Genomic DNA, 21,939 nt, shown 5'->3' on the forward strand with positions numbered 1-21,939 from the left:
GCCAAGGGTTAACACTTCAGTTACTAGATTCTGAGGAGGCCTGGGGAGCACAGGAGGGGCAGCAAGGGGGCATTTGGAGGCAGCGGCCATTTACCAACTGGTATAACTGGATACACGTCAGGAGGCTCAACACCGATATGGCTACATAGGCTTGTACTGATTGAAAGTCAGTCCTGGGTTTTTAGCCCAGTAAACCTGTTCATTGAAGGCATTGCTACCACTCCATGAACACCCCATTTGTCTTCATGGAAGTTTTTTCAGGTACTTCTGCCTCACGTCAGGTAGCAGCTATGCTGGCATTCAGAGTAAACAGGTGTGAAGCTCGGTCAGGGCTGGCGCATCTCTTCCTGGGGGATGGGCACTTCCCTGGTAAGCACGTGACCGGTGGGTGCACCATGTGCAGGATCTCTCCTCGGTTACACTAACAGGACCACGGGCACTGACTCAGTTCCCAGGCTATGTGCACCCTGGGGAGCTGAGGTGACTCCTTAAGGCCCCTTCTCAACACTCCTCTCAATCAGCATAGTTCTCATGTTAGTATGATTCACTAGAGCTCCTAGAACATAAGTTCCCAGAGGACTGGGTTCATATCCCATACATAGTTATCCTCCACAGCACTGAGCAGAATACCTCATATGTGGAAGGTGTTCAGGAAAAAAAATGTTGAGTGAATGGGGAGCAAATCAAGGTGCCGTTTACCAAAGGGTCATTTGTTGTCCTTGCCACTTGAAGGAGCCATAGGGACAGGACGTATTTACGTGGGCCCTGTTGAGGCCATTCCCTGCCTTCTTCCCGCCATGCTCCAGCAGGTGCCTGCAGTTAGGAGACCACTCATCTTGAGATTTCAGGCTACTTTCATGATAGAATTTGCATCTCAACACCCATGTGAAGCTGCCCTTCCCGAGAGAGAGAGAAGCCCAGTGGCCCGGTGGAGTCTCCAGGCCTCAGCTTTCAGGTGGATCCTGCCCACATCCCTCCGCGTTCCCTTCAGCTATCCCCAACCTTGGTCTCGTGCCCAGCAGAGAGCAGTACTTACTTTCAGCACTGTTTTATTGTCTGAGGATGGGGTGCGCCCAGACCACAAGGCGAATTTGCAGGGATCGCCCTCTACGTGCTCCGTCACACCCAGCTCTGAGGTCTGTAGACAGGAAATGCCTGTGAGAGGCGGGGAAGGGGAGGGCAGTGGGGAGACTTAGGGCTGGGGTTGGGAAGGGAAAGGCAACAGAGAGGAGAGGACCGAGGGAGGGGCTCTGTCAATCAAACTTAAACAGATCGGATGTTCTGTTCTTCTACCCAGGATGCAAGGACCTACAGGCACGTGCCTGATGAGCAGGTAGCAGGGAGGGAAGGTGAAGAGGGAGGCGCCCAAAGCCAACTGGAAGAAGAACGGTGAACGCTAAGATGCAAAGGTGGGAGTTGAGGGGGCGCTTTCCAACTAGGACGCATTTTCATTTGTCCAGGATGGTTTTGGTGTGGCGCCAGGGGAGAGATGAGCGGAGTGTTCAAGACCCCTTCCTGCCCAAGGGCACTATGCAAATGGAGAGTCTCATCTGACCCCACCTGCCCCACCTACCAGTAGCTTGTTCTTGTAAACATATTTTGTGTGTCCTGAAGAGTCTTTGATCTCCTTGCTGAAAACTAAGGAGATCTCAAAGAGGAACAGGTGTCGCTCGCGCCCCTTCCGGATCAGCGACTTGGGGTCCCACACTTGAAAGGCATCCTGCAGAATCAGCTCCCCCTGCACGTCCAGGTTCTCGTCGAACCCTAAAAAACACCCAGGCCTCCTCTCCAGAACCAGTATCAGTGGAACCTCCTGCAAAGCTCCTGTGCAGCCTCCCCCAGCCCCACTGTCAGCCGGGGACCTCCTGCAAAGTAAACCCCATCTCTCCTTCTCCCTCCACAGCTCCCACTGTCCCTGTCTTGGAGCTCGGAGTGGGGCTGAGGACAAACGCTGCCTGCCTGAGTGCCCTTGACTCTACTCCATTTGTTGTTGCTTCATTTCTTACGTTCCATTCCTAGGACTCTTCCTAGGATCGCTCCTATACTGCGTGGTGCACAAGGCTTCAACAATTTATATTCATGCCACTTTAATAGAGGTTCTGAAACTTTAGTGTGGGTAAGAATCACCTAGATTTCCTGCCCATTCCTCCACACCCAAGAGACCGGGATTCAGTAGGGATGGGCTGGAGCCCATGAATTTGCGCTCTGACGAGCTCCCAGGTGCTGCTGCTGCTGGTGCACAGAGCATCCCTTGAGTAGCTGGATCCGGAATACACGTCAGGGACAGGCCGGAGGAGAGGGTCCTTACAGAGGCGGACATGCAGGGGTGGGGGTGGGCGTGGGGAGCAGGTGCAAACAGAAAAGAAGAGGTGGAGAAAGTGTGACACTAGGAATGTTCACATGGTCAGGGCTCAGCCTAGAGCAGGTAATCAGGGCTCCTTTGCATGAAGAAGTGGGGCTTCCTGTGCTAAGGGTGGCCCAGGAAGTACTAAAACCAGACCAAGTCTTTTAGATGGCATTGGGGCGGGGCAAGTGGTGGGGGGTGATGGAGACCAGAAGAGAGGAAATACCCCACAGGTTTACCGTGTACAACAGAGTAGACTCACCTTCCTTATCTCACCTGTTTGTCAGCCCAGATTGGGATACAGAGTATTAACACATCGAACAGTTTCCACCCCAAAGAGGCTGCTCTGCCCATATCTGCTCTGTTGTGCGGTGTTAGGAGCACTTATTGGAGTCTCACTCTACCAGGTTTCTGGGTCCCAAGAGCATGCTTCCAGCCGATGAACGTGCTTCAGCAAAGTCCTATCAGGTTTAGCTGGCTGGACTTTCCTTACCAGCTAGGAAGGGCATGAGGGTAGCTGCATACCAACGTGAATGTACTTAATGCAACTGAACTGTACACTTAAAAATGGTTAGGACAGTAAACTTTATGTTATGTATATTTTAGTATATAAAAAAAGAGCAGGGCGCAAGGCTAAAGACGGTGGGTGTGTGTATGTGCAGGATTTCTACTTATTCTGATGACAAACGCAGTGCAAATGTTATGCAGAGGAAGAGGGCTGCTGTGGGTCAGGGGCTCTAGCGCATTTATAGTAAGGATGACAGCCTTCCTACTCTACCTCTCAGGCAGCAAGTCGTCCACATATTTGATTCGGCACAGGCCTGGAGGCAGGTGTTAGCTGAGCTAGCCCCTGTGGATCTCCTCTCACGCTTCCCCAGGACCTATGTAACAATTTGCCATTTCTCCTCTCTTCTAGCTTGGCCCCTTGCCTGACTTCATGCCACTTCCCTCCCATGACACAAGCTTCATGGTCTTAGGAAAGGAGGCGGCTCCCCTGAGGAGGCTGAGAGGACAGCTACCTTCCAGCATGCTGACGTGCATGGCATCATTGGCTTTCTTTGGGACGCTGAGCATCACCTCCAGGCCATCCTTGAGCTCCCCTTTCCCTTCTTCACAGCAAGTTAAAAGTTCCTGCGAAAAAAGTCCAGATACATTGAGAACCGTTTCCCCCAGCTTCCCCACCCTCCCGCTTCCTAACCCCTCAAGGCAATTATATACCAATTCCTCAAGGATTTATACACCAGCTTCATTCTCTGTAATGGTCCCCTCTGAGGTATAAGGAAAGTGGGGTGGGGTGGAAAGGTTATCTCCAAAGAATCCAACCACCATGCTTTTCCCAGGCCGAGCTTCCTCAGCTCAGTCTAATCCAAACTAACTCAATTCAACCCAACTCCCAAATGGCTGGCACTAGAAGTCAGCAACTAGGGCATTCTCTGTCACTCGACTGACCTCCTGGAGGTCAGGGAATACCCCTGGCAAAACACATGAACAGAGGTGCAGTGCTGTGTGATCATAAAGAGGAGACAGATGGTGTGCGAAGGACACACGGTGCTCGTACATCGCTGCATGCCTACTGCCAGCACCACCTTTATTTACACACCTCTACTGCCCGAATGACTTCCACCATACTGGGGGCAACTTGGGGTTACGGACATGACAGGCATAGTTGTTCAGTTATCAAAGATTTTTAGATCATACGGATCAGGAGTCCCTAACCTGGGGCCAATAGATGGGATTCTGGATTAGTCCTTGCGTTGTCAGATGAGGACACTGTGATTAATAGGGACAGAGATTTCCCCCAGGTTATAGAATTCACTAGAGGCCATGCAGGAGCCTGAATCCAGGTCTCCTGAACCCAAATCCAGGTACTCCATCCACCATGCTACCCTGTCTTCCACCTGTCCTCCTGGAGCGTGTCCTCTCTTTTACATCCTCATTGGAGACTAGGTCATTACTATATCCATAAAAGATATATAGTATCTGGTGGATGGAGAAAAGATAATTTCCAACTGTTTTAGTAACCATAAAGGCCACTCGGAATGATTTCACCCAAACCAGAAGAATGCTGGCTTTCATTGTTCCTATCAGGGTTATCGTATCTTGCTCACTTGGACAATGGGAAGGAAAAGGTTAAGAGATCTACAATCCATACTCTCTCCTTCTGTGGAGGAGAGAGGGAATGGTGTAAGGGAAGGCAGGGAATGGGTGGATGGGTGGGGATGCATTTCCAGGAAAGAAAGAAGTTGACAAGATCAAACCTTATAAACACATTAATGACAGACCTCTTGACAAACTAGTAGTACTTGGTAGCGGGAGAGTACTTATTTATGGAGTGCTGTTAGTAGGATATATCTAGTCTGTCTAGGACTTCTCATGGTAAACAAACATAGAATCCATGGGCAATATCACATAAGTTACACAACTGTCTAAGTAAAAAGTGATTACATTTCATGACCAAAATGGCTCTCTTCAGGGTAAGTGATAGGATGCGACATACATCATTTAGAAACCTTGCATGTTAATCAGGGCCACAGCACATCCTGATGCTGTAAGAAAGGACTTGGAGCTATTGGTGATCTTCTCTCTGTGTTTTACCTCTGTTTTGGGATTATTTGTATCTTTGAAATTATTAGTAAAGCTTTATACTTGGTAAGATTCTCTGATTAATGAGCATCTGATATGAGAATCCAAGCCTTTGTGTCATCTTGGATGCATTTCCATATGAAGAAGAGAGGTTTGAGTGTCCAAAGAAGAGGTGAACTGCCCAGAGTACACGTTTGGGAGGTAGACATGATCAGTTCTCAGCTCTGTCCTTGGTTCCAGTCAGTATAATAGCATCATCATTCAGAAAGCTGTATTTACTTCTGCCAACCTGAAGTTCTCTGATTCTCCCCATCCTTTCCTAATTTTGATCCTCCCAACCTGTTCTCATACATCATCAGAGGAACTTCTAGGCAGAAACATAAGACAAAAATAAGAAATATGCTTCAGGGATTTCCCTGGTGGCACAGTGGTTAAGAATCCACCTGCCAATGCAGGGGACAAGGGTTCGAGCCCTGGTCCAGGAAGATCCCACATGCCGTGGAGCAACTAAGCCCACGCGCCACAACTACTGAGCCTGCACTCTAGAGCCTGCGAGCCACAACTGATGAGCCCGCATGCCACAACTACTGAAGCCCGCGTGCCTAGAGCCTGTGCTCCGCAACAAGAGAAGCCACCGCAACGACAAGCCTGTGCACCGCAACGAAGAGTAGCCCCCTCTCACCACAACTAAAGAAAGCCTGCGCGCAGCAACAAAGACCGAACTCAGACAAAAAAAAAGAGAAAGAAATATGCTTCAGTTTGCAACAGACAACACCAATTAGTTTAACCTCCCAAAGTAATCTGGCAAGTCCACCGATCAACTAGCAAAACCAATGAGTTCTCCTCAGATCCCTGCTATGGTTTAGGACAAGGAGAAGGCTCCATATTTAATTTAGTCTCCACAAGGACAGCTGTAGCAGATTTACATGCAGACGACCGAACACTCTGACTTTCACTTTCATGCAACACCTAAAGGGAGGAACCCCAGAGGATACTGATAATTAAATATTAATTTATTCGGAATAAAACTAACTTTAATAAGAACATAAATCCCATATTATTTATTTATAGTAAAAGCAAACTATTGTTCTTTTACTCAGCAAGCACTCTGCTACCAGCACATTTAAAAGAGGTCAAATGTATCTTAACTCTTTTTTGTCCCAAATAATTTTTCAATGTCTCTACAACAAATTCCCCTTACTTCACTGTCTCCCTTCTCAGTTACCTGCACGGTCCTCTCTTCCTAAAACATCCAGTTACAGAATGAAGGCCCAGAGCCCACCCCTCCATCTGCCTAAAGCAAAACACAGGGAAGCCCACCCATCCTCTACTTCCCTCCCTTGTCCATGTCACAAAATTCATCCCAGGAACTTCAGCCTTATGGGATTAACAGGGAGAGGTGACAAACTATATTTCTTTTCGAACTGCATCTTAATTGATTTAAGACCCTGGCAGTGTGGGTGGGCATGCCAGTTTTGTTTTGTTTTTTCAATGCACAACCCCACCAATTCCCGAAAAGGCTTTGGGATACTTAAATTTGAAAACCACAAAAATAAATTAAAAAAAAAAAATCTTCTGGCACCAGAAAAATCATTTAGAAGCGTCGTGCATCAAGTGGGCTAGAGAAGGAGAGGATAATTATACACAGAAATCTGGCTAAGGAGAAATTCCTGTAAGTAACCACAAAAGTGGATGCTAACTCTCTGACAGTCAAAGGCAAAGAAGGACCTCAAGCTCTTGTGATTTAAAGGTAGGAAGCACACCAATTTTTCAGAAGAGAAGCCTCCCGCCACCACTCCGAGATCTTAGGAGAATTTCTGTGAGCCTTTATATAAGAAAATTCAAAAACAGACAGGATGGCATCCTCAAAATGCCAGCAGCAGTTCTGCCCGAACAGCCGTGATGTTCTGCATAGTTATTTCTGATACCAGTCTCAATAAAGGCCAAGGGCGTGATGCCCTGTGGTGATTCTCTACGTCATTTCTTCAGGGTTGGGAGACTGGAGGGCCTGGAAGTGAAGCCCATTGTCTCTTCCTGGAGTCGAAGAAGGAGATGGCTTGAAGGAGGAGGCTGAAGGGGAAGAAGGATGGTGCAGGGCCCTCCCCTGATCCAGAGGTGAGAAGAGAGGTCGGGGCACGACTCACTGCTGCCCCCACTCCTCTTATCACGGAGCTACAAGTGCTAAGGCAGGAAGACCCCACAGACTGGAAAGCTGGGCACACCCCAACGTGACTAGAATCTAGATTTGAAACTAGACGGGTTTTCAGATTTAGTGAAGCAGATAGAATATGTGAGGTTCAGCAAGCATCTCACAGAGCTGAACTTCAACAGATTTTCTCTGGAACTATCCTACTTATGACATGCCTCTCCCTATGCTTTTATCCTTTGCATTTGAGGAGCGACGAGCAAAATATTCAAACTTAGGGAAAACTCCACGCTTGCACATTAAGAATTAATATAGATACAGGTTATATAGCTGCCTATGATATTGCTGTCCCAGGCTTTCCGTGGGGAAATGTCATATTTTCAGACTGTCAGTGTGTCCTTCTCTGAGAAGAATCAGCCCAAATCACTCAGTATTTTACATAATTTGATTATTTGACTTTCAAAGAAAAAGATTTTGGAAAAAACCCAAATCTCTTGGCTGGCTCCAGAAGAACCCCTAACATATGGGATCCTGCAGATACAGAGCGCCACTGTGTTTTAATATGTACTTTTTAACTATTTCCTCTCTGAAACCTCCTAGTCTTGACAAACGTGGAGATTAAGGCAATGGTAGGTGCTGCCCTGGGCCTCCACTGCCCACGTAGACTGGCACTGCCCCTAACACCTTGACCCCGGATCCCATCGGAAGCAGGGTCCACCAGGAGGAATCTGCCCAAAAGGGAAGGACAGGAGAGACTCTAGGTACCAGCCAGTGCCTGGGGTTGCAGTCACTAAAAGCTGTGCGGTGGTGGATGCACGTGAAAATAGTCACAGTCCATTCCTGCTCCCATTTCTCCTCTCCCCCACCCCAATAAGCATCTGGAATTTCATGGGATAGAACATGCAGTCTAGAACCAGCAGTGCCAGCGTGGGCTCGTCTCTGAAGTTCTGCTCCAGGTAGAGGAAAGGTCTTCAGGTGGAAGCTTTCCCATCCTTGGGCAAAGCTGGGACTCCCTGGGCCTGGTCAACGGTGTGGTCAGGGTGGCAGAGAGGGGAGGGCAGATACCTTCAGGAGCAGCTGGTACTTAGTGATCCTCTGGACGGGCTTAATTAGGTAGGAAGAGATGGAGTTGGCCAGACCGTGCCGCTGCTGTATCTCCTACAGGGATTAAAAACGGGCACCGTTAGACACAGAGGGCCATGTGCACGTATGTCTTCTGGGAGGAGGCGGGCTGGGTTAAGGAAAGAGGAGAAAAGGGAAAAGGCCACACAACTACGAGAAACTGCTCTTGGATGGGAAAAGGAGGAGGAATGGCATTCTATCAAGGGAAAATGTATAAACCAAAACACACAGGAAATAATCCTTGTATCTTTAGATGATAATGAGGACCATACCTGAGCAGAACAGAGGGTCACACCTAGATTCTAGAAAAGTGAAAATACACTTAGATGAGAAGACGGATGTAGGTCATTGATGAGGTGGAGCTAGAAGCATGAATTAGGATGTGATGGGGAGCTTCTCAGGGGTAAAGTATTGTAGATTTTAAATAGAAGCAACATATAGTGAAAGCAATGTTTCGGAAAGATTAATATAAGCCTAATATCAACACAGAGGGTGGAAGCTGGGAAATAGAGACAGAGAGACCAGTTCAGAGATTACTGCCAAAGTCCGAGTGTGTAAACACGCAGTTACCATATGATCCAGCAATTCCACTTCTAGGTAAATACCTGAGAGAAATCAAAACATATGTCCACACAAAGACTTGTATAAAATGTTCATAGCAGTATTATTAAGAGCAGTGAAAAGGTGGACACAACCCAAATCTCCATCAACTGATGAATGAAAAAACAAAATGTAGTATAGTCATACAATGGAATATTATTTGGCCATGAAAAGGAATGAAGTACTGAGACGCTACAACATAGCTGAATCTTAACTTCCTGCTAAGTGGAAGAAGTCAGTCACAAAAGAACACATATTATATCATTCCATTTTTAATGAAATGTCCAGAAGAGGAAAATCTATAGAGATAGGAAATAGACCATTGGTTGCTTAGAGCTGGGGGAGTAGGAAGGAGGATAAGGTGGAGGGGTGATAGCTAAAGGGCGTGGGGTTGCTTTATGAGAAGATGAAATAGTTGCACATGTCTGTGAGTATACTAAACAATTAAATTGTACCCTTTACATATATGTAGAATATACATCTGTATCTCCAGGTGTGTAATGTGGGGGCTTGCCATAAACAAAGATTAGTGAGAACAAAGCATTGGGAGGATTACAAGAAACATCTTAAAACTCGGACAAGATAGGACTTGCTACGCGGCTATGAAGGAGGGTGAAAAAGAGGGAATAATATTTAAAAAAAAATTCCATTTTCCGCCAACTATCCCAGAAAGTAGCAATTTTCTCACTCATTTGCCTCTTCCCTAGAGGTGTGTAGTTATAGCAGGACTTATTCAAGGAAAATGGGCAAACAGCGGACAGCTTGACCCTATTTGGGCAAATGAACATTGTGAGTTTACTTGGGGGCTTTGGCAGGTGAGGACAGGCAATAACGCACCTTTGACAGGCTTCCCGCTCTGACAAGGTGCCAGTTCGGGGAAGGCTTCATGTGGACAGGGAGGAAGGGGCGGCCTCCGGAGGCTTGAGGTCAGCCCAACCAAGCTTAGTAATCAACATGCGCCAGACACCACAGCCTCACGGTTCCCACGTTTGGAGTAGAAAATTCCAGATCATGTCAATGTACAGGTCTTTCTTGGACTTGAATTTTCTGTGCTCTCTTTACAATAATGGATAATAAGACTGTCTTTATTGGGGGTTTATCTCTTATAGAAGGAGGGCCTGAAGTAGATGGTTTCTAGGTGTAGAGTTTAGGGAAACCCTTCTGGTGGAAGGGGGAAAGCTACAAAGATGATGCTTTCTGGAATGCTTTGGGGACAGTCAGGAGGGTTGACTGCTCTCCCTCCCCACCTCTGGGCCAAGCTCCAGGAACTGCTACTGGTCTGGTTTTTTGGCTTCCACTGGCCTCCCCAACTAACGTAGAGGCTCATCAGGCATGACGTTGGAAAATGGGGGGTGGGGTGTGAAATTTGGAGTATATCTGACTGCAAGTCAAAGTCTAGAAACAGGGATATGAGGAATGTAGGACTAGGGGAGAACACAGTTTAGCACCAGACATTGTAACGTATACGAAACGAGCCAGGCAACCCATCAGTCAACCTCAAGGGACTCACAGGTGGGGGGAGGTGTGTGTCATAGGAAGGTCCACCGTTAACCTGCCGGAACGCAGATTGTTACAAACGCCGTAGAGAGACACAGAGGATACTGCACGCATAGAGAGAGGCAAGGATTCACGCAGGAAGCAACACGTGACCTTTAAAGGCTAGGAAGTACTTCTAAGAGTGTCTGTGTGGGCCCGTGTGCCCGCCCACACCTGTGTGGGCAGAAAAATGTGAAGTGGAAAACAGGACACAGTGCATTTAAAACTTCAAAAAGACCCTTCTGGTTACTGTTGATGAATAACCAGAAACGTCTTAAGAGAAATACATTATTAAGCAGAGACAATAGCGCTATAGGGCATCCCAGATGATAGTCAATAAATTCTGATACCAAGTTAGAGAAAGACTTTTCTTGGGTTTTCTGTTTAAACAAATATAACCTCAGAAATTCCACTTTGGGACAATTTCCAAAGGAATACTCCGTTTTTAAAAATCACGTATGTTTTTTCTTGTCTGGCTTTTACCCGTTCAAGTGTCATTTCTTCACTGAGCAACAAGACACTTGCAGAATCTTTTCTGTTATAGCAGGGTCAGGCTAGAAAGATGCTCAGAGAAAGTTTATTTTGTAAACGTGAGTATGGGAACCATGTTTGAATGTCTGACTCCCCACGGGGCCTGGCACACTATCTTGAATACAGTAGACATTCAAAGATTTATAGATGGAATGAGGTAGGCAGAAAGTTAGATTGATAGATACTAAAATGATATGACTACCAGAATGGCCATCACTGCTGCCACCTATCTCTCACTGAACTTCACTTTTTATTCTCATTTTTTTTGCTCCCTCTGTTCTTCCCGTGCATCCTGCAGTGACCCGTCTGATTCTGTCACTCTCTGGGGACCAGCAGTATATAGACCATCATTCACCAACAGGATTGCATCCTCACCCAAAACCAGAGGACCAGACAAGGTACATCGGCTCTGAGTCTTCTCTTGGCTTCCATCACAGCATAAGTGCTCAACCCTGGCTGCACGTTACTCTCACCTGGAAATGTTTAAAACTCTCAATGCCCAGGCCAAACCCAGGCTGATCATATCAAAACCAGGGCTGGGAGCTTAATCACTATTTTTCAAAGCTCCCCAGGTAATTCCAATGGGCAGTCAAGGTTGAAACAATCGCATTAGAGTAGTCAGTGACTCCCAAACTTGAGCAGGTTATCGGAGTCGCCTGGAGGGCTCCTTAAAACTCAGATTGTTGGGCTCCAGCCCTGGGGATTCTGATTCAATAGATCTAGAGTGGGGTCCAAAATCCATATTTCTAACAAGTTCTCAGGTGATGCCGATGTGGCTGGGCTGAGGGCACATTCTGAGGAACCCCTACGTTTGAGGAGCTATATATGCAGAAGTGGAATATCCTAGCACGCCTCCTCTGCTTGTGAGATTTATGGCTAGCTGGATTCGGTGTGGAGGCACGGAGGCAAATGCGCCTTATCTGAAACCACAGGACTTGAGATGGGATGGAGTAAAACAAAAGATAAACACTGCTTTTGTTTTTCTCCACGTTTTATCCACGAGAGAGAGGTTAGGAGGGGCTGGTAAAGAAAAATGAGGAACAAAGGATAGCTAAAAACCCATGACCTCAAAGTAGAGGAGCAATTTCCACCTGCTCATCAGTGGTTCAAGGATGGAAATTCACAGCTTACATCAAAGAAGGTGCCTGCGTGCTCCAGGATCAGCTGGTTGGAGTCAGGCTTGTTTTTACAGTAGGTGACGTACATCTGAAATTTGTCTGCCTAAAAAAAAACAAAAACAATAATAGGTCAGCACCCATTAGTTGCTCCCTTCTGTTGACTGCCAGCAAGGGCTGCGCAGTTAAACCCTCAGATATTGCGTGATACAGGATGATCCGTGGCAAATGTCCTGGGCTCATCGGGCCTGTGCTCCCCTAACAAACTTTGGGATGCTTTGTTCCTATCATCAGGGGGAGAAAGCTCACTGAAAGTGAGCTCGTTTTAATACTAGTCAGTGCTAGATAGAATTAAAAAAAAAAACAATTCACATATCCTCATGTATCCTGACGCTGGACAGAATTTACTGAGAGATTATCCCCCTTTTTGGATTACCTACAATTGCGCTTCCCGTCTTGAAAAATGACAGCATTTGCTCTGAAAACGAAAGTCAAAGAATGAAAACGAAGTGTGATCTCAGAGGGAGATCTGCTAGAACTACAATGTCTCCACTGGGGGCAGTTTGTAGGGCATGTTAAACGCCTATGCTACCATCCCCCACTTCCCAGAAGCAATGATGGGGGAAAGGAAAGCAGGGGGACCCTCTGGGGCAGGGTCTGGACAATGAGTCCTAACCAGATTGCTACTTCAAGTCAAGAATTTTATGGCTTGGTGAAAATTCATTTCTCATGTCTTTGGGATCCTCTGGGTCAGTGTTTCACAGCCTTTCCACTGGAAAGGGTGTGTGTACTTTGGCCACCAAGCACTTTTCCCATTTGTGAAATGCTCCCATCCTCGTGCCTATACCACATTGGGGATGTCCTCTTCTAAGAAAGCAGCCTAGCTATGTTTTAATTATAGCAGGTTTCATTTATGCCACCACTTTCCCAAGTTCTTTATATATATTAACTCGTTTGTTCCTTATGAGAACCCTATGTGGTGAGTTCTATTATTATCATCCCCATTTTACAATTGTGAAAATGGTGGCATAAGGTTGGTTAAGTAACTTTAAATTCCCATAGTTACAGAGTGGTGGAGCCCAGGCCAGCTGCCTTCAGGCTTCTTGGTAATAACTGTTGCTCTTCAATACATTGCAAACAACTCTTTCTACCCTTTACTCCTGCACTACGCTCATAAATTAAGATTATAAGACTTAAGAAAGTCACTTTGGGATAATTCTTGGCAAAATGTGCCTATTTTACACCATCATGGAAGGTTTTCTGAAACCAGTTTTAGGGTTTATATACTACCTGGGAGGCATTCATCATCCCTAAGAGATGTTGGTAAACCATACTCATGGTTATGGTAAGGCAAATCCCCAATATGTATGAAACAAGATACCAAAAAACCCCCCAAACCTTCACTTAATGGTCAATCTCATTTTTTCTCTACACTGGCCATGCAAGGGATCATAAATTATTTATCAGCACTAATGTGAACTGTGCATGGGCTCACGTATCTAGAGGTGAAAAATGTATTAGCACAAAATAAGATGGCAGTCTGAGACTTCCTTAAGAAATGAGAGTGTGCCAGGAAGCAAATGTTACAGTTTCAGAAAACGGAAGTAACTCACGTCTTGAGTTGTGGGATGAGCTGTGATATTAATTACATGTCAATGGGCTAGCCAACGTCCTAGCTCCTCTGAAATGTTTCCGTATATAGAATATAAAACATAACCATAGCTCTGCCTATTCCAGAGGGCTGTTAAGAGCACAAACTCTCTGAAGAGTGAAGACATTTGGAAAAGTAATTAGCCCATTTTGAGTGGAAGTTATAATTAGTTAACTGTTGAATATTAGAGCTCCTGGCCCTGGGGAAGGATTTCCATGTTTAGTTGCACTTATTGTACTAGGTGGACTTCCCTCAAGATGTTGGCACTCATACCATGAACCTGAACTCAGGATAATGTGGCACAGAGATGCTAACAGACACTAATGTTTCTGTTTGTATAAGTAGAACCTAGTAAATTCAGCCCATTTACTTGGCCCAAGAAAGAGAATGACTAGATTTGCATCCTGTAGGTCAGAATTGGGATGGATACCCAAGGAGTCTGTTCTCTAATAAGGAAGAAAATGTAAACAATGGTTTGGTGGATTTCTAAAGTTCTAATTCCTTAATCCTCATCCTGCTGAAAACACAACAACTCGTGGATGGAGCTGGAGTAGTTCTTCTGCCAAGGGTGGGGGTCTTGTTCCAATCTCCTGACATCTCAATTTTAGAAAGTTTTTGAGAACTTAAGGTGGAGCTTGGACACACCATCTAAGGACCTTTCCCAAGGAGGGCTCTGCTCCTCAGGGACAGACTGCTTCTTTCAGATCTACTCATGGCCCCACTCTATAGCCCTTGGTCCTGTGTTAGAATTTCAGTGACACCAATCAGCTCAGGCACTGAACAGTGATGTCATCTGGTAGCATCTGCATTCCTGGAAACCATGTGACAGTGGGAGGAGAAGAAGCTCAGGTCGGTTACCCAGGTAACAAAGCAGTGTCCCACATCCTCAGGCAGCTGCTCATACTTCTCCAGCTCTTTGAGGAAGATGCTGCAAGGGGAGAGAAAGGCCAAATCAGACATCTCTGTACTGCTGACCCCCTCTCCGCCAGAGGCTTATACTGAGGTCATCCCAACCTGGTAAACTCTCCATTATTTACACGTGGCTTCTCTACTCTCTAAGCAACACGTGGTAACAAGCGATTTTAAATATGTTGGAACTAATTTCATTAAAATTTCTATTAATTGATTAATTAGTGCTACTTAACATTGTTTCCCTTAAGGGTTTACACTTCTCAGGCTGAAAATAATGAAATATTATACTTGTGTTGGGCATTTCATTTTAACAGTAACTATGACTATTTTTTTACACAAGTAATCCGAGCACGTTGTAACATTTAAAAATATACAGATAAAGGTATCAAAAGAACAAAATAGATATCATCTATGATCCCAGAGATAGGTGGAAAAATTCTGAATCCTACACTGACTTCTTTCCAATTTTTCACTTTCTTCTTCCATCAGTACCCAGTTTGTGCTAAAAGACCGAGTTAACGTTTCCTAATGCTGACATTGTTGGGAAAGAAAATTTAATGGGGAAAAAGCCGTAATACATTTCAAAGCTGAATTGAATTACTACTGAATTATCTGCCATTGTGGATATCTGAGCCATGGCTCCCTTCTATCTTAATAAATAATAAAGAGTTGACTATACCAACTTCAAATTAATGTATTAAACAATTGGTTTGAGCTCAGAGAATATAAGCTCAAATAAGCCAGAATCACTGGAATGGAATTTGCTTTTTAAAAATCACACAAAGTTTTTCAAATAAAAAATAATATGAGGCTGTGGGGAAACATTCTGGTGGAGATGGAAGACGGTATAATCTTTGCACAGGTCAATTTGATAACATCTATCAAAATAAAAAATGTACTTATCTTTGCCTCTGCAATTTTAATTTTGGAAAATGTCCTATAATTGTAGTCACATGTGTGTAACATGAAGTATATACATGTAGATTCACTGTGGCACTGTTCATAACAGCAAAAGATGGTCTATAGACGACAAAGTAAACTACAGTACATCCACAGAACCATATACTATGTAGCTATAAAAAATGGCTAAGCTTCTTAGGTTTTCACATGGAAGATCTCCAGGGCAGGCTGTTAAGTAAAAAAAGCAAGGTGTGGAAGAATGTATCTAATACCTTTTGTCTAAGTAAATAATATATACTATTATTTCCAACCCAAGAAACTAATGGTCAAAGTGTACAATTTCAGTCATGCAATATAAGTTCTGGAGATCTATTATACAGCATAATACTTATAGCTAACAATAATGTATTGTATACTTAAAAGTTGCAAAGAGGGTAGATCTTATGTTAAGTGTTCTTATATAATAATAATAGGGGAGAAAACTTTAGGAGGTGATAAATATGTCTATGGCCTTGATGGTGGTGATGGTTTCATGGGTGTAGAGTTATCCCCCGACGCATCAGGTTGTGATATTAAATACGTACAGCTTTTTACATCAACCGTACTTCAATAAAGTGGTTAAAAAGAAAGTCATTATCTAAAATGAAAAGACAACCTACTGAATGGGAGAAAATATTTGCAAATGATATAACCAATACAGATTAATATCCAACATATATAAATAGCTCATACAACTCAACATCAAAAACACAAACAACATGATTTAAAAATGGGCAGAAGACCTGAATGGATGTTTTTCCCAAGAAGACATACAGATGGCCAACAGGCACATGAAAAGATGCCCAACATCACTAATCATCAGAGAAATGCAAATTAAAACCACAGTGAAGTATCACCTCACACCAGTCAGAATGGCTATCACCAAAAAGAACACAAATAACAAACGCTGGAGAGGGTGGGGAGAAAAGGGAACCCTTCTACACTGTTGGTGGGAATGCAAATTGCTGCAGCCACTGTGGAAAACAGCATGGAGCATTCTCCAAAAACTAAAAATAGAGCTACCATATGACCCAGCAATTCTACTCCTGAGTATATATCTGAAAAAATTGAAAACTCTACTTTGAAAAGACACATGCACCCCAATGTTCATAGCAGCATTATGTACAATTGCCAAGATATGGAAGCAACCTAAGTGTCCAAGAGATGAATGGATAAAGAAGATGTGGTATATATACAATGGAATATTACTCAGCCATAAAAAGAATGAAATTTTGCCATTTGCAACAACATGGATTGAGTAGGAGGGCATTATGCTAAGTGAAGTAAGTCAGACAGAGAAATACAAATACTATATGATATCACTTATATGTGGAGTCTAAAAAACACCACAAACTAGTGAATATAACAAAAAAGAAACAGACTCACAGATATAGAGAACAAGCTAGTGGTTACCAGTGGGCAGAGGAAAGTGGGGAGCAGCAAGATAGGGAAAGGGGATTAAGAGGTACAAACTACTATATATAAAAAAAAAATAGGGCTTCCCTGGTGGCACAGTGGTTGAAAGTCTGCCTGCCGATGCAGGGGACACGGGTTCGTGCCCCGGTCCAGGAAGATCCCCCATGCCGCGGAGTGGCTAGGCCTGTGAGCCATGGCCGCTGAGTCTGCGCGTCCGGAGCCTGTGCTCCGCAACGGGAGAGGCCACAACAGTGAGAGGTCCGCGTACCGCAAAAAAAAAAAAAAGCTACAAGGATATACTGTACAACATGGGGAATACAGCCAATATTTTATAATAACTATAAATGGAGTATAACCTTTAAAGATTGTGAATCACTATGTTGTACACCTGAAAGTTATATAATATTATGCATCAACCATACCTCAATAAAAAAAAAAAGAAGAGCAAACAGACTTTCACACATGTGAAATGACATATAAAGAAGAGCATTCACCACAGTACTGTCTGAAATAAAAGTCGGTTGGAAACAACACAAATATATTTTTAAAAAGTCATTACCATAGGAAACCAGGTGAAGGAACAGGGTGAATGAAGATAGTGGTGGGTGGGTCTTCTCGATCTATACTTTTCTATTCAATTTTGATTTTAAAAATTAATTCAGAAATTAAATTAAGAGATATAAAGTAGGTCTGAATGATTCCGTTGCCTACCTCTACCATTGGAACAAGTAAATTTTATTGATTTGACTTACACTACTTGAGTCCTCTTGTCCAAGAATTCTGGCAGCATCTTACAATGATAATTACAATTGGTTATGGAGTCTATATATCTGTAATTTGTGTTCTCCCTTCAATGGCATAGACAGATGTTGGTTTTGGTTTAAAGAAATATATATGTGCAATTAAAAAATGTTTGGCAAGTCGTATTTGGAAGACCAAAATGCTAATGATTGATAGGATCATAGATGATATTTTTTTGTCCACCTGCCATTTAAATTTTCTACAACAAATGGGTATTACTTCAGTGATGAGAAAAAGTCACTTCAAGTGTTTTGAAGACTCCTAGCAATACCCATTTGAAGCTAATCATCTTTCTCCTGATCTTTGGAGTATCCTGATCTAATCATGGAGCCGCAGTGATTATAATGCAGTTTGGGCTCACAAGATGCAAATATGCAGTGCTCACAAGTCAGGAAGTATCATACTTATTGCTATTTTTGGAAGAACTGCAGGTGACACACATATCTTTAATATGACTTCTAAATTAGAAAGAGGAGAAAATTATATAATGCTATAAGTGAGGATCACATTTTTTTCAAAGCCAGAAAGAAAACAGCTTTTTTTGTAGCAAAGAGAAGGAATCTGGCTCATTACTATATATAACATAATATGTTAAAATAGGAATCTATTTTTCATATAATTTTTATTTCTGGAACGAAATTCTAAAAGACACTTATTATGTGACTCTTTTCCATGAGAACACTAAATAATAAAAGGTACAAAGTCTTCAGAGGTAGTGTTTTCAGATGTTGAGATGTTCTTTACACAGTCATTTCTCATATGGGCTGAACAGGGCCGGGGTGGGGGGCGGGGGCGCACTGGAACATTTTGACGGGTGGGGGGAAGAAACTCTGATGAGCTATTCTAGGACAAGGACTGGTGAAAGGAAATGAACTGCTTTAAAGAAAGCAGGACTAGGAGGAAAGAGTACTTGGAAGAAGAGAGAAAGAGGCGAACTTGGAGCCCTGGGCACCTACAATAAATGCTATTGGCTGTAGGAAACCTCCACTTCCCCACTCTCAGGATCTCCCTCCAATCCCCTCCCTCTCACCCCCATGATATATAGGCCCTTCTCCTTTAACGGCAATCAAATAAATGATACAACAGCCCGGATCATGACATTCCACATAAGATATACAATTGTATTCTTGCTTTAGAAGTTGCAAGGACTCTGTGACGACTCAGGGAGAGTGTCCCTCCTTCCTTGACTTATGACCCAAGGTCAGTGGCCTGGTCACTTAAGGTTAATTTTAAGCGCACAGTGGTAATTATACCCACAGAGTTGATAATTGATCTAGATGCTGAAGATGGTGCTAGAATTTTATTTAAATAGAGCAATACCCTGACTTTTGGTGACAGTAGGTATCAAAAACCTATGGGAGGATGCTGTGCTTGAAAATTCTCAAGAAGTGAAAGCACTTTACAATGAGTTAAGTACATAGACTATCATTGCTACAATTAATGCCTTTTCGGAAAATGCAGGTTTTAACGGCAGCTGCCACTGCTAGCTCACCTTTCTACTGACCCGAGGCCTCACTTTCCTTCCCTCCCACAGCCAAGCTCAAGTCAAAGAGCCGGAGTTCACACCTACTCACAGTCGTGAGGGGGTCTTCCGAAGTCTCATTTTTCTCAACTTTAAATAACCTCATGGGGATGTTGTGAGGATTTAATAAATCCATGTAGGTAAAGAACCCAAACCACTGCCTGGCATATAGCAGGCACTAAATAAACATTAGTTCTTCAGGATCAGTGCTTCCCAATCTTAATAAGCTCCACTCCTGTAGACTTATCCCGAGAGAGCTCTCCCCACCATGCCCCTGTTGGAAAATCTATAGTAGATTACCTTCTCCTAAACCATATCCTGGGAAAATCTTGATTGGGTATTATGCAAAGATTGGATTTCAAGGTCACAGATCGAGGCACATTATAAACCTCTGAAGTATCTGATAGAGTGTGCAGTGCTTCCCAAACTTCTTTGCAAGTGGAACATTTCTGGGGGGACTTTGTCTTAAGGAACACTCTTGGAAAACCTTAGTTAGTGGATATCACACCTGGCTGTGCACTGCCCTCTGGGTTAGGATCTGAGCATCTGTACTGTTTAGCAAAGCTCCCTGGGTAATTCTAATGCATCAGTCCATAGGTCAGCTTTTGAAGGCAACTGCCCTATTCCAGTGTGCTTCCAGTTGTTAGATCCTACATCAGCTCCATATGATTTAATTTTTAAATAAAAAAGCTGAGAATTTTAAAAGCTATTTATTTCGTGCTGGGCATATCAATTCATAACTTTGAGTAAGATATGCACTACCATCTCAATGTAATTGTTGACGGTAAGTGGCAGTATTAAACTCTATTTTGCTTTTTAATTTGAAGCTTATGAAGATGACAGGTTATGTACATCTGATCAGTATCATTCTACCTACTTCAAATAGATGTGATGAGTTTAAATTAAAGCACAAGAGGTCACAACACTTCACAAATGATGGGATATTCCTCCTCAGCTGTTCTATAGAAAATCTTGGTCCTCACCATTTCAATAATTATATGTAATAAATCATGGGAGAACGAGCAAAGCAAGGAGTTTAAGAGTTTGTGTGAATGTCTGGGGTTCTTTCAGAAATGAATAAAACTTCTAAAGAAATGTCAAGATTCAAATACTGTAGGATATCACTTATATGTGGAATTTAAAAAATACAATGAACTAGTGAATATAACAAAAAAGAAGCAGACTCACAGATACAGAGAATGAACTAGTGGTTACCAGTGGGGAGGGGGGAGGGGCAATATGGGGTAGGGGATTAGATACAAACTATTAGGGATAAAATAAGCTACAAGAATGTATTGTACAACATGGGGGATATAGCCAATATTTCATAATAACTATAACCTTTAAAATTGTGAATCACTATACTGTACACCTGTAACGTATATAATAGTGTACAGCAACTACACTTCAATAAAAAAATGTCAAGATCTAAGCAGTGTCACTACTCTGTTAAAGTATTACGATACAATATATTATGCAGTTACTCTATGAGGAAAATGCTTCGCTCTGACTTTGGACAGGATCCTGGGAAATGAAACCTCTAGCATTTATTGATAGAAAAGCTTTGTGAGCTTTGTCATTAAGTACTATGGAAACAGCACCATTCCAAAGGCACCCTGAGTCATTCTGATTTTGTTATTCTTGCCAAAGGTAAATCTGGCCTATATTCTTACTGCTTCTGGAGAAGTATATCCTTCACAGAGGACCTCTACGTCAAGGGTGCAGCTTGCATTTAAAGGGGAGCATGTGTGATGACCTTGTGTATGCGTGCTCTCAAGCATGTGCGTGCACACTTGTTGGGACAAGGGGAATGAGGGGGGGGGGGCGGTGCTGTGGTAACAGGGCAGGGGGGAGAAGAACAATGAGGAGGAGACAAACAAAGCTGGAGGCAGCCAGGGAGAAAGGCATCAGGCTCATCTTTGCAGGCAGTCCAGGACACTGCCCCTTATCAATGCTTTCATACAAGTGGAGCTAGAGATCGTTTCTAAGGGATCCATTAGTGACCAGACAGATTCAGCGCCCATCTTGGAAGAGGCTCTGGACTGCAGGCCAGGACAGCTGGTTAGCATACTGAGCAGCTGTCAAACTAGTGGAGAGTTGCGCACACTCCAGGGAAGGTACCAGATTGTTCACAGAAGTGTTTAATCAGCACAGTTTGATCACCTGGGCTGAGCCATGACAATCAGTGGGCTCTGTCCCTTTATTTCACAGCAGAAACTTCAGCTTACGTTAGCGGTGAAGGGGCAAAGTGTGCAAGGCTGGACTCTCACTCAGCATATGCCCCACCCTCACCTCCAACCTCAAGCAGCAGTTTATCTCGCTGCACTGCTACCTGTTCAATTTGTTTTGCTAATATTTCCTAAGTTTGTTTAACTTGTGTGATCAGATGAATCAAAAAGTATTGCATAGGGCTTCCCCGGTGGCGCAGTGGTGGAGAGTCCGCCTGCCGATGCAGGGGACACGGGTTCGTGCCCCGGTCCGGGAGGATCCCACATGCCGCGGAGCGGCTGGGCCCGTGAGCCATGGCCGCTGAGCCTGTGCGTCTGGAGCCTGTGCTCCGCAACGGGAGAGGCCACAACAGTGAGAGGCCCGCGTACCGCAAAAAAAAAAAAAAAAAAAAAAAAACTATTGCATAAATATAAGTTTAATGTTAAAGTAAAATATAAACAATCTCACATTTAATGTTATTCATAGCCATTGACAGCCTGTTTAGCAACTAGG

The 21,939-nt window shown here is 43.9% G+C and overlaps 1 protein-coding gene across 16 annotated transcripts in view; it reads right to left on the bottom strand.

Annotated features, from left to right (window-relative positions):
- The window catches only part of KALRN (kalirin RhoGEF kinase), a 642,647-nt gene that overhangs the window by 214,720 nt on the left and 405,988 nt on the right, over positions 1-21,939 (bottom strand). For all 16 annotated transcript variants that reach the window (XM_079922559.1, XM_079922555.1, XM_079922558.1 and 13 more), the window contains exons 26-31: positions 14,487-14,556; positions 11,994-12,083; positions 8,139-8,231; positions 3,364-3,475; positions 1,574-1,764; positions 1,037-1,138 (exon numbers count right to left, since the gene is read on the bottom strand). In XM_079922559.1, the coding sequence (XP_079778685.1) occupies positions 1,037-1,138; positions 1,574-1,764; positions 3,364-3,475; positions 8,139-8,231; positions 11,994-12,083; positions 14,487-14,556 (658 nt within the window). The remainder of the gene's footprint in view (positions 1-1,036; positions 1,139-1,573; positions 1,765-3,363; positions 3,476-8,138; positions 8,232-11,993; positions 12,084-14,486; positions 14,557-21,939) is intronic.

Source organism: Stenella coeruleoalba (genome assembly GCF_951394435.1).
Source record: "Stenella coeruleoalba genome assembly, chromosome: 5".
In the NCBI taxonomy this organism is placed as follows: domain Eukaryota; kingdom Metazoa; phylum Chordata; class Mammalia; order Artiodactyla; family Delphinidae; genus Stenella; species Stenella coeruleoalba.